Source organism: Marmota monax, unplaced genomic scaffold (genome assembly GCF_021218885.2).
Source record: "Marmota monax isolate L192 unplaced genomic scaffold, Marmota_monax_Labrador192_F-V1.1 WCK01_AAM20220418_F8-fsc00012, whole genome shotgun sequence".
NCBI classification, from domain to species: domain Eukaryota; kingdom Metazoa; phylum Chordata; class Mammalia; order Rodentia; family Sciuridae; genus Marmota; species Marmota monax.
The window spans coordinates 17,698,244-17,712,567 of NW_026695227.1; the positions used below are offsets into that span (position 1 = coordinate 17,698,244).

Sequence of the window (14,324 nt, forward strand, 5' to 3'; positions counted from 1 at the left end):
AAAAATAAAATTATGAAAACAATTCTACTTATAATAGTATCAAAAAGAATAAAATACATAGAAATATTTTAAGAATAGAATTGTAAACCATATACTCTGACAACTATCAAATATTGAAAGAACATAAAGATGATCTAATAAAAGTAAAGACATACCATGTTTAGGGATTAAAATACTAAATATTTTAAAATGGCAATACCTCCCAAATTGATCTACAAATTCCAAACAAGGCCTATCCCAATCCCTGCTGGGTTCTTTACTAAAATTGGTCAGCTGATTCTAAAATTCATACGTGGAAATTTAGGGGATCCTGAATCGCCAAAATGATCTCGCAAAACAATAAAGTTGGAAGATTCAAATTTCCTGATTTCAAAACTTACCACAAAGCTACAGGAATAAAGATACAGCAGTTACTTGTAAAACCAGATAAATAAGTAAATCACAGTGACAGCCCAGAAAAAATACCCTCACATTTAAGGTCAATTGATTTGACAAGGGTGCCAAGAAAACTCAATGGGGGAAAAGTCTTTTCAGTATACTGTGCTGAAACAACTTAATATCCACATGCAATAAGTAATTTAGAGCTCCTCTCACTTCATATGCAAGAAATTAACTCAAAATGGAGCAAAGATCCAAGTATAAGAGCTAAAACTATGAAATTCTTAGTGATCTTGGATTTAGAAATTTTTCTTAAATATGACACTAAACAGGCAATAAAAGAAAAAATAAACTAAACAGCACCAAAATTAAAAACTGATGTGCTTCAAAGGATATGATCAAGAAAGTTAAAAGACAGCCTACAAATTGAAAGAAAATTTGTGCAAATCATTTATCTGCAAGGGACTTGAATCTAGAATATATAATGAATTCCAACAATTCCACAATAAACAATGCAATTAAAAATTAAAAATAAGTATAGAATTTGATTAGACATTTCTCAAAAAAAAAAAAATAAGTATACAAAGTCAATTATCCTTGAAAAGATCTTCAACATCCTTAACTATCAGAGAAGAAAAAAAAAAAAAACTAGAGCAAGGCACTAGATTCAATTCTCAGCACTACACAAAAATAAAATAAAAGAAAGGTATTGTGTCCATTTACAACTAAAAAAAAAAACCTACAATGAGACACTACTTAATACCTACTATAATGACTATCACAAAAAGATGAAACAAGTGTTGTCAAGGACTTGAAGAAATGGAAAACCACCTTCACTCCTTTGGGGAATAGAAACAGTTTGACAATTCCTCAAATGATTAAACTTTGAATTCCACATTATCCAGCAATTCCACTCATAGGAAATGAAAATATGTCCACATAAAAACGTATACACAATCATTCATAACAGCATACTCATCATAACCACAACAGGGAAATAACTCAGATGATGAACAATTGGTGAATGAATGAAAAATGTGATATTTCTACATGATAGAATATTATTTGGCAACAAAAAGAAATAAGGAACTGATACACTACCACTTGGATTAACCTTGAGAACCTTAAGTGAAAGAAGCCTACAACAAAGGATCATATAATGTGATTCCATATAATGTGATTCCATTTGCATGAAGTGTTCAGAATAGGCCAGTCTATAAAGATGGGAAATACAGTAGTGATTGCATGGGCTGGAGGGAGTGAGAGAGGAGTGTTGGAGAAAAGTGATTGCCCATGAAAACGGAAAGGTTACTATTTTTGGGTGGGGCAGATGATGAAATATTATAAAATCATGGCAATAGTTACACAATTCTGTGAATACAATGAAAATCATCAAGGTGTACACTTTAAATGGGTAAAATGTATATCATGTGAATTATATCCATACTACTATTATAATAAATAAAAGAAAAATACAAAACTAAAGAGAAATTCACAATTTTACTCTAATGCCTCCATATGTATACTTAATCATTGAATATCATAATAGTACCAAAAAGTAATCTCATTGAAAATTTATAAATTTATCTTATAAAAAAGAAAATATAAATTTATAATTTTTAAATTTGTCAAGAGAAACTTTCTCCTTTTCATTTTTTCATAGTATCTTAATTTCTGTTTAGAAAAGATATTTGTTGAGTATTTAAACAGTATACACAAAAACAAAGAAATGTACTAGAGAGCATGACAGTTGAGTGCTTGCGTGTGGGATGCCCTGAGTTTAATCCTCAGCACTGCCAAAAAATAAAAGAGAAACATGCAAACACTAGGGCTCCAAATAAGTAAAATTTACTTACACACTTATTTCTTTCATTATTTCATAGCTCCTTAAATTATTATATATTTATTGTGCATCCTTCTCAGCTAGGATGCAAGGTACAATCTCCAAAATGCATGATTGTTTGGTCATTTAAATAAAATTTGCACCCACAAGCACAAATTATAGGCTATCTTTTAAATTTTGCATCAAAAGAAAATGTCAATCAGGCATATAAATTTTAAATCTGAATGTTTAGACACTTTCCAGAATTGTATTACCTGATCAATTCCCCTTCCTTTGCACTGAAGAATAATGACTTCAAGAAGTTTGGCTGCATGACATTCTGCATCTTCTCCTGCATCTCCACATAGTACCTACAGCAATTACAATTTACCTCAGTAGTGAGTGGTATTGCATGCAATTTAATCAAGACCACTTGAAGTAAATATTCTATACAAACTCAATCATAGGGATTATAGCTTTCCAAGTTTACTTATCAACCCAAAGAAGGGAAGGTCAAAATAAAGTCCATTTATCTTCTCTAGTACCTACTCTAATTCCTTATAAGGCATAATAATTCACTCATTTGACTCTAAATTAATAAAGTAAGCTATTTGCATTAACTATCCAGATAAATAAAGATTCCCTTTTAAAGCAGCAATGAAAACAAAATAACTTTTCAAGCAAACTATTTTTCTGTCTCTTTTGCCCATTTTTTTTCATAACTGTAATTTGATACTATACATTTTTTAATTTTCCTACCTGGAATTCATAATTAGAATATTTTCATTGGATGTTATAACTATTCATGTTACATATAGTAGGACATAGTACAATAGTACATGAATATAACAAAGTTACTAAACTGTTTTTCTATTGTCAATTCTGTATTTTTGCTATTATAAATGATTCTATAATAAACATGTTCATATGTAAAATATGGAATATAATTTTCTTATGATCCCTAGAAGAGAGGTTCCTAGAGTAGAACATGCTTATATTAGAAATTAAGACAAAAAATAATGAGTCCAAACACAAAACATAAGAAAATTAACTGACTTAACCCCAAAAAAATAGAAAAAAATGAGAGCAGATTTAAAATACAAAGAGATTACAAAGAGAAACCAAAAGCAGATTCACTAAGAAAAAAAAGACTAAGTAGACAACTCTTGCCAAATGTTTACAAAGCAAAAACTTAAATATATTAGAAATGTAAGACAAATATAAAAGAGAAATAAGAAATAGGAATATGGGGAACACTATTTCCATCTTTGAAAACCTAAACAAATTGAATTATTTCCTAGAAAAATACAATTTTAAAAAACTGATTTGAGAAAGACAACAGAGGAACATTCCTATTTAATTGCATTCCCTCCCAAGAGGTTACTAAAACAACAGTGAAGAGTTTTTAACAGCACATATTCAACAAAGAGAAAAGGAAAGATACACCAGTAAAAATTTTGGAAGCTGGAAAATAGTGAACTGATTCATAAGCAGATGACAGCAGAGCTAAGAGTGAGGGCTATTTACATAAGTTTAAATCTCTCCCTCCAGGACAATGTACAAAATCCAGCTTCTAAAACAGCTCTGGAACAAGTACAGCTCTGCCAATCATTACTTGTACTTTTAAAAGCCACTTAACCCCTGTGTCTTACTTTCCATCTATAAAATGAGGATAATAGTACCTACCTCAGGGATTTGTAAGATATGTAATGAAAAAAAAAAAAAAAAAAAAAAACATTTCCCAAAATTGCACTCACATGGAAACTTGTTTGCTTAATTGATTTCTGTTTTCTCAAAGGGAAAGAAACAAGATACATCCTGTAATTTTAAAAATGGAGTCAAGGAATGGTAGCACACACCTGTAATCTCAGCAACTCAGGAGGCTGAGGCAGGAGGATGGCAAGTTTTAGGCCAGCCTCAGCAACTTAGCGAAGTCCTGTCTCAAAAAAAAATTTTTAAAGGAAGAGGGGGTATGTTGATGGGAGAATGCCACTGGGGTCAATCCCCAGAACCACTAAACAGGTAGAGAGGGCTCTGGAACTAGACTACCTGGGCTTCAAATCTGCCTCCAACACATAGTAGCTATGTGATTTAAAACAATTTACTAAACTCTAGCCACAGCAAAAGAAATTAAATCATGCCCTAGTTCTCTCATTAATAAAAATGTGACACCTTCTTCATAATGTTACAAAGATTAAAAAAGTCAGTATGTATAAAGTGCTCAGAAAATACCTGATATATTGAGAATTAAGTAAATATAATTGATATTAAAACCAAGAATATGAAATATATTTTAACTACTTGGTAAGTATAAGGACATTATGAGTATCAGTTTTAGTGTACATGCTTTAACACAGAGCACCTGAGTTACTAATGGAACATACAGGATTGCTGTTTTCTACTTGTTTTCTTTCTCCCTTTCTGTCTCCATAACGGGAAAACTGAAGATGCCAGTGATTTTGATTTAACAAGATGGGCTATCGCAGTGCTAAATTGAGGTTTTTAAATATCACAGCTTAGATGTGAAGTTTAATGACTTCCCAAAATTTCCCAGGCTTTTAATAATGAACTAGAACCTAAAAGAGACAGACTGATTTTCACTTCACAGCTCTTACCATATTCTGGTACACATCTCTTCCAGTGAGAATAATGGGTTATACACACTTGCTATTTTATTCCCTACTCCAGAATCAAACTTTTTGTTTTCAGGCTAGTTAAGCTTTCTAAAATCTGCCTGATGGCTTTAGGCAATATAGTTTTAAATTTATGTATACGCCAATAATTATCTAAATGAGAAGGAAAACATTATTTAGCCATCAAAGATTCCAAGACATAACCAACAGAGGCCTAAATCTAATCTATAAAGACAACACAGTAGACAATCATGTTTGTGCATAAAGATAAGAATAGCTATAAAAAAATAATAACAATAAAATAAAGAATAAATTAGGGCACAGGGGCTGTGGCTCAGTGGTAGAGTACTTGGCTAGCACATGTGAGGCACTGGGTTCAATCCTCAACACCACAGAAATAAACAAATAAAATAAAAAATAAGAAAAAAAAAGGATTGCCATTACAGGGATTATAAATGATCTTGTCCTGAGCTAAATGATGCTGTTTTTCTAACTACTATAATTGTTTGGGGCTGGGTTTATAGCCAAGTGGTAGAGCTCTTGTCTAGCATACATGAGGTCCTAGATTCAATTCCAAGTACTGCTTAAAAAAAAAAAAAAAAAAAAAAAATTTTGTCTTATATTGTGTATGTTCAAATTACCTATACCTCGTGATTTCCAATATACACATTCAATCAAATAAGAAAAGATCAATGACAGAATGGGAAATTGTGTGGCCAGTTTTCCTAGCTTTTCTTAGCACATTTCTTTAATTAAGTAATGAGCTTATATTTTAGAAAGAAAAAAGTAGAGAAGTACAGTTGGTCCTCCATAGGTTACCTATCCAGATTCAACCAAAATATCAAAAATACTTTTTAGAAGAACTACATCTGTATTGAACACATACATAGTCTTATCATATAACAATTATTTACACAGTATTTACATTGTATCAGTTACTATACGTAGAGATGACTTAAAGTATATAGAAAGTATGTGCATAGATCATATGCAAATACTATCCCCTATTACTCAATGGGCTTGAGCATTCCTAGAGTTTGGCATCCATGGGGATCATGAAATCAATTCTTCATTAATACTAAGGAACAGGGCTGGGGTTGTGGCCCAGTGGTAGAGCACTTGCCTAGCATATGGGAGGCACTGGGTTCGATCCTCAGCAACACATAAAAATAAAGTTGTTCATCTACTGCTAAAAATATTTTTTTAAAAATTCTAAGGAACAATTATATTTATCTTCAAAATTATAATGTAGATATTAAAGTAGTAAACATTTTAAGCACAACATATATCGTGAAACTTTCAAATTACAACAACCCCAAATTCATTTTGAAAATGCAAATTGACAAATACATGTTGATAAAGGATATAAATATTCAAGTATTAGTAAGAAACACTGTGACAATTGATTAGGATATGCTTACCTTTCTACACATTGTAAAAAGTACTTCTAAATGCTTTGGATTTGATAGTAAAGTATTTGTATCTATTGTCACATAATTATGCAGGAGAGGCATCATGTCTAAGAAAAAATTCAAAATCCCAATGAGATTTGAGCAACAGGAGTAGAAATAATTATTCCTAGTGAAACCACACTTCCGTAATGCCCAACATAACTCTCTTACCTAGCAACTACAAAATGCTAGAAATGAAGGTGGTCTGCCCTTTTTGTAAATGAGGAAAATGTGAATTTGAAAGATTAAGATGCTTACCATTTATTGTAGTGATTGTCCTGAATTTTTGCTTATTCACCTGAATACTTCCCTGCTCTCTCCCATTCCCCACCAGAATGCAAGCTTCAAAAGGGTTTCTGAAGTTCACTGCCATATTACTGAATTTAGAAGAGCATATGGAACATAGCTGACATTCAGAAAATATTTATTGAATTAACATAAGGACATGTGCTCTGGTTGCAAAGTAACTTAACACAACAAGAAATACAGCCTAACTCTTTTGATTATATATAAACACTGCTACAACAGCTCCACCCTATTCATGACAGAAAAATAAGAACATTTTCTAATTAGTGCTAGAATCATGTGTGATATTTGAAGTGTCAAAGGAATAAATATCCAGAACCAGAAAGTAAAAAGGCTATATGGTCAAAGCCATACCTGTAAAGTATTCAAAGCAATCCTGCTGGAAAACTTCATATAAAATACCTAGAAGTTGCCACATTTGAGGGGAAATTGTGTGACAGGTTAAACTATATGCCAGTGAAAGAATTTCTTCATAGAATTCTAGAAGGAAAAAAATCTCTCATTAGAACACCAGAAATAGCAAAAATTAAACGCAAAGACCACGCAGAGGAGCAACACACGTTCCTCCTATATTTAATGTGCTTACCAGCATCCCTTTCTCAGCATCAGCACTTTCAGCCTTCAAGACTTGTCCTCAACTTGAGGCAAGGCAAAAATTTGTTTTTACTAAACTTTCTTTTAATACTGGAAAAAATATAAGTTTTTCTATTTTATAACAAAATATAATTTATTTTTATAAAATTATATTAGAATGCATGAGAGAAGGAATAGATTATCATACCTCTTTCACGTAGAGGATTTTAAACTTACAAATAATAATATTCTTTAAAGAGCTTAATTACATAGGGATTGAAATATCTACCTATTTCACATTTATATTTTTAAAAGCAATTGTTGCTACCAGTATTTTTCAATCCATAAAACTTAAAGATTTGCACAGTATTCTTTAATTTACCTCAAAACAATTATACCCACGGGGCACAGTAGCACACACCTGTAATCCCAGTGGCTCGGGAGGCTGAGGCAGGAGGATCTTGAGTTCAAAGCCAGCCTCAGCAAAGGTGAGGTGCTAAGCAACTCAGTAAGACCCTGTCTCTAAATAAAACACAAAATAGGGCTGGGATATCGCTCAGTGGTCGAGTGCCTGAGTTCAATCCCCAGTACAAAAAAAAAAAAAAAATTATACCCACTGTAAAGTAGAAGAGTTCAAAAGAAATGTTCTTACATTCACACATATTTAATACCATCACCCTCAATCAAAAGTAAATTATAGCTAAATATATAATCAGAAAAGACAAGCCTCACTCTAAGTTTCAAATAACTCCTACCATGTCACTGAGCCAAGAAGTCGAACTAGAAAGTTTTATTTTTGTCTCAGAAAGGTAACTAATACTTACCTGAAAGCCTGAATAATATATTCTTTGTCTTACTTAAAAGAACATATTCAGAAGCTACTAATACAGACATTTGCCTTATTAAAAGTAAAATAAGATAGAAAGTATAAATTTTGAGAAATAATCTGCTATATATAAGGTAATCACTTGAAAACCAACAAATTGTCTGAATAAAGGATTTCTGAAAGTTTCAACATGGCATAAAATCAGTAAAATAGAATGGAAAACCTAGAAATAAATCCATGTATTCACACTCAATTCATTTTCTACAAAAAAAAGCACAAGAACACATATAGGGAAAAGACAGTCTCTTCAATAAATGGTGCTGATAAAACTGGATATCCACATACTGAAAAATGAAATTAGATCCTCATCTCATACCATATACAAAAATCAACTCAAAATGAATTAAACACTTGAACATTAAGACCTGAAATTATAACACTACTACAAGAAAACAGAAGGAAAAGTTCTGTGCCATTCCTCTGGGGAGCAATTTTTTTATGACCCCAAAAGTACAGAAAACAAAAGCAAAAAATAGACAAACAGAATTATGTCAAACTAAAATTTTTCTGCATAGCAAAGGAAACAATAGAGTGCGGAGACAATCTATAGAATGCAAGACAATATTTGTACACCATACATCTGGGGGGAAAATCATATGTCTAATAAAGAATTACTATCCAAAATACATTAGGAACTTAATTCAACAGCAAGAAAATACAAAATATAATTTTAAAATTGGAATCAGGCAATCTGGCATGTTCCCATAGTCCAAGCTACTCAGGAGGCTTAAGCAAGATTGCTTCAGTCCAAGCCACAGTTAGACCTCATCTCAAAAAATAAAAAGACAAATAGATATTTTCAAAAGAAAACATGTAAATGGCCCATAAGTATATGAAAAAAATGCTCAATATAACTAATCATCAGGGAAATGCATATTAAAGCAGATTAAAACTCACATCTGTTAGAACGTTTATTATCAAAAAGATAAATGCTGGAGAGGATGTTGACCAAAGAGAATCCTCAAACACTGTCAGTCATGCAGCCACATGGACAACAATGTAGAGGTTCCTCAAAAAAGAAAAACCAGAACTACCATATGATTCAGCAAAACCACTAATGGATACATAGCCAAAGGAACTGAAATCAAGATCTTGAAGAGATGTAATAGTTAGAAATGAAAAAGCTAAGTGCCCATTGACAGAGGAATAAATAAAGAAAATGTGGTACATATCCAGGATAGAATACTATCCAGTATTTTGGAAATTCTATTCTATTACTACTACTACTACTACTACTACTACTATTAAAAATCTTTACAGTTAATTCTTTATACTGCATTTTATGCATTTTGACAAATGTATATAATGACATATGTCTATCAATACTGTATCATACAGAAGAGTTTCAATGTCCTAAACATCCCGTATTCCCACATATTCATCCTTCCCTCTCCCATTCCTAGTCCCTAGCAAGTATTGATCATTTTACTGAAACACATACTTTTTAAAAATTATCTTTTACGTATTTTTTAATTGGCCAAATTAAAAATGTGCATTTTATAGTGTACAACAAAATGTTTTGAAATATACATGTTTTCCGGAATAGTTAAATCATCTAATTAAGATATCCATTACTTCACATACTTATTTTTTTGTTGTGAAAACACAAAAACTACTCTCTTAGCAATTTCCAAGTATATAATACATTAACTATAGTCACCATTTTGACCAACATCTCCACATCTCAATCCACTCCCACCCTTGGAAACCACCATTCTAGTGTCTCTTTCCAAGAGTTCAACGTTTTTAGATTTCACATGAGATCTCACAGTACTTGTCTGTTTCTGACTTATTTCTATCGAGAGCCATTCGTGAACTATATGTGAGGATCTTTTCAGCATTGCAGCCAAGGAGTGGGAAAGTCTGGTATTGGGAACTTCCCGTGGCAATCCCATAGAGTAAGATCACCCAAATACATGTGAACTCCCTCTCAGCTCTGCTCAAAAAGGTCTCACACAGCACCGGAGATGGGGTGACCTGCTATTGTCACACAGCCTCTCAGAGATGGGTGAAACCTGCCAAGATGCCAATCAACCTGTTGACTGCAAGACATCAAAAGCAAGATTCTACCCTCAAAACCTTATCACTGCATTTCATATATACCCCCTTAGATAAACCACGGGAACCATTTTCTAATTGTCCAGCTCCAGCTCCTGTGAGGGCTGAACCTATCAGGTCCTCCATCCTTCAAAACTATAATTCTGTCTCTGTATTTTGTTCTTTACTAATTATTTCAGACTTTAAGTTCTTTAGAGGTTTATCCCTCTGAGCAGAAAAGGGTTCCCTGGTGAGGTGCTGGCACCCACGATATATTTCACTTCATATAATTTCCTTTAGGTTCGTCTACATTTTTGCAAATGACCAAAGTTCCTTCTTTTTAAAGGTTGTGTAAATACTGTGTGTGTATGTACATGTATCATATTTTATTCATATTTTATTCAAATAATCTCAAATACTATAAGTATTTGAGTGAGATCAATACTTACTGAATAAATAATCTCAAATACTATTAATATATATTAGACATGCATGCTCAATTTTTTTTACTAATGAGTGAACAATAAAAAGTTTGGAGATAACTACTCTTAAGCCATCTTTCTACATCAGTACTAAATAACTTGTGTCTTTCTCATGCCCACATGTCTTGGGATTGGCATCTTCAAAATGCTTGAAACTACAGAAAGTAGCCTCCTCTATCAAAAATACCCATCAGCTCATAATATCTAGCATCAGTTACTGATTCTACTCACAAGTCAGGCACTTTTAACAGAAAACAGGACAATTCACACTGCCAGCAATAAATATTTCTATTTTTAAACATTTTTCAATCCCAGATTAAAGAATCTCACCAAAATCTCACCTCAGTTCATTTCTAAAAATGTAAAATACAACATTCTTTGTCCTTTATACTTTTCAAAGCCAAAAATTCTCACTGGATATATTATATAAGTTACTCCTTCTCTAAATTGTCCATCTGTCAAATTGAAGGGCTAAAAATGTACTTTAAGTTCATCAAATTGAGAAAAATAAAGTCTCGATTATCTTTCTTTGCGGGGGAGGGGTTTTGAACCTAGGGTCTTGCACATGCTAGGCCAGTGCTCCAACATTAAGTTATATCCTCAGTCTTCAATTAAACTTTTTTGGGAGTGGGGTGGTGGTACAGGGAATTGATCCCAGGGACACTTAACAGCTAAGCTATATCCCCGGAATATTTTTATATTTTAATTAGAGAAAGGATTTCACTGAGTTGCTTAGGGCGTTGAGGCAGGCTTTGAACTCGCGATCCTCCTGCATCAACCTCCTGAGCCGCTGGGATTACAGGCATGCACCACCACTGCAGATTTTTATTTAACCTCTGAACTTACCAATTACATGCTTCTGTAAAACAAGGTCAATGATCCGCAGACAGATATTCTCTAATTGCTGTGTGATCTGAAAACAAATTTTAAATATTTACTTTAAAATTCATCATGATAACCTTTAAGTTAATATATAAATTAATATTATCCCAATAAAAATACCTACAAGACATTTCTGAGGGGAACTTGATAAATTAATTCTAATTTTCATGTGAAAAATTAACCATGCAAAAATGCAAGGAAGGGGCTGGGGTTGTGGCTCAGCAGTAGAGTGCTCACCTAGCACATGCAAGGCCCTGGGTTCGATCCTCAGCACCACATATAAATAAAATAAAGGTATTGTGTCCAACTAAAAACTAAATTTTTAAAAAATGCAAGGAAATTCCAAAAAGTAGACCAAAGATGGGGATAAGAATAAATCCATAGTAAATCTGTGAATTAGATTAGTTCCTTACCTGTTTTATACCAAAATAAATTTATAATGGATAAAGATTTCAGATGCAAAGAATTAAAACAAACAAAAATACTAGAATAAAAAAAAAAAAAAAAAAAAAAAAAGAATTCTTGTGTAATCCTGAAGTGGGAAACTGAATCGAAGCCCAGAAATTTAAAAAAAAAAAAAAAAACTGAACCATCTGATTGCAAAAATTAAAATTTTCTGCATGGAGCCAAAAATAAAAATTTGAGTGAAATACTATCAAATGGTATTACAAAAATCAAATTCCCATTATATGAAATCAACAGAAAAACAGGCAAAGGTTATGAAAAATAAATCTAAACAAGCCTTAAGCTTATAAAAAAAGATGTTTACTCTAATATGAGAAAATTATAAATTCAAAGTGCAATATTAATACTTTTGACCTATCAGACTGCCAATGATCAAAAAGTATGAGACTGGAAAGAAAGACATTGTGGTACATTGATTCGTGGACTATAAATGGGCGCACTCTATTTAAGACAAATTAGCAACATCCTTAGAACTAACTCATATACATACCATTTAATCCAACAATTCCACGTCAAGAAATTACCCTCCAGACATTGTTATGTGCACAAAATGACATGCAAAAACATTCATTGCAACAATATTTGTGATTTCTCACCAATGTCGATTTAAACAAGGGACATCTAAATTATTCCTATTAACTAGCAACCTGTTATATAAATTTGACACATCATACAAGAGAATAGTATGCAACCATTAAAAATATGTAAGTTTACTGACTGGTATAGAAGGATCACCAAGATGAATTAAATAGAAAATGGTAGCTAAAAATTGTGCATAGTATGTTACTGTGTTCATAAAAGAAAAATATGTACACTTTTTGTTTGTATGACAGTAGAAAAACCTCTGGAAGAATACCAAAAAAACCTGAAAAAACTTTGCTATCTTCTGCAAGGGATAAAATTAAGACAACTAGAGAACTGAGTAAGAAAGTGAAATTTCACTGAGTAATCTTTTCAGACCTTTTAAATCATTCAACATATTTGTTTTAAACATTTTTTAAATAAGTTACAATTAAAATCCATCATGTTAGATTTTTACTGTAAATATCCAATTTCATCTTTTAAGCACTTTCTAATACTCAATTATTTTCTTCATTGTTGTTTTTGAAGTATTGGGGATTAAACTCCTGAACCCAGGAGTGCTCTAGCACTGCCCTATATTCCCAGTTTTTTTGTTTGTTTTTGTTTTGAGACAGTCTAAGTTAGCTAGGCTGGCCTTCTAATCCTCCTGCCTCAACTTCCCAAGTAGCTGGGATTATAGATCCATACCACTACATCCAGCTGTGTTTTTATTTTTAATTTTCACATAATAATGGTGCATTTTTGTGGGATACAGTTTAGTAACCCGATACATGTTAAACTATTTATCTAAAGTTCAAATGATCCAAAATGTCCCAGTTTAAAAATTGCCAATATACTTAAAACCATTAAATAAAAATGTACATGCTTAAACACCTATTTCAGATTTCCAATTTTGTTCTTCATGCATTAAGTATTTGTACAGATATAGGTTTTTTCCCTTTTAAGGAAATACTGCTTTCAAAGTTTGCTTTTAACAAGGCAAAGTTCAAAATTAAAGGGCAAGTGACCTAGAGACCAAGATTTCAGTTGGTGTTTTGCCTCTAACTACCCATGACCTCAGTAAAGCCATTTAGCTAAATCATTAAGGCTTTGCTCTATAGTATAGGTAAGGAAGTTAGATTTGTATTTCTCAGTTTTAACCCACTCCTCCTTTGAAAACCAGAGTTCACAGCTCCTTTAACATTATTAGAAATTCAAAATAAATTTAATATCAATAGTGAAAAATTAAAACAAAAAGACAAAATGCTATTTTGTTTTCAAACTAATCCTAAAGCTAATTCTCCTACTTCTTACACCCTCACCCACACTCAGAAAAACTGGAATAAGTGATTTCTAAGGTCTCTTCAAATTTAAAGCATAAGTTCCAAATTTAAGGTGAAAAAAACTATCCTTACAATACATATTATAACTTAACTTGGAATATCTCACTGTTACAAGAGGACCATAGAGTTTCAACATGAACAAAAAAATAAAATGATGATTATGAAAATAAAAATTCACATTAAGCCCTTCAATTAAGAAGATGCATCCAAGAGAGAATACTGAACCATTTTTAAGACACTAGGAAGCTCTCATTAATATCTGATAAACACAGGATAAATCAACAGTCACATAGTTTAACAATAATAATGCTGTTATGGTTTAGATGTGAGGTGTCCCCCAAAAGCTCAAACGTGAGACAATGCAAGAAGGTTTAGAGAAAAAATGAGCCTTAACCCAATCAGTGAATTAATCCCCTAATGGGATTAACTGAATGGTAACTGAAGGTGGGTTGGGTGTGTCTGGAGGAGGTAGGTCCCTGGGGGGCGGGGGGCGTGCCTTTGGGGT

The 14,324-nt window shown here is 32.3% G+C and overlaps 1 protein-coding gene across 2 annotated transcripts in view; it reads right to left on the bottom strand.

Annotated features, from left to right (window-relative positions):
* Ipo8 (importin 8) overlaps nucleotides 1–14,324 on the bottom strand; it is a 72,906-nt gene that overhangs the window by 22,898 nt on the left and 35,684 nt on the right. For both annotated transcript variants that reach the window (XM_046435894.2, XM_058576427.1), the window contains 4 exons: nucleotides 11,415–11,481; nucleotides 6,945–7,070; nucleotides 6,255–6,352; nucleotides 2,476–2,571 (listed from right to left, as the gene is read on the bottom strand). In XM_046435894.2, coding sequence (XP_046291850.1) covers nucleotides 2,476–2,571; nucleotides 6,255–6,352; nucleotides 6,945–7,070; nucleotides 11,415–11,481 — 387 coding nt within the window. The remainder of the gene's footprint in view (nucleotides 1–2,475; nucleotides 2,572–6,254; nucleotides 6,353–6,944; nucleotides 7,071–11,414; nucleotides 11,482–14,324) is intronic.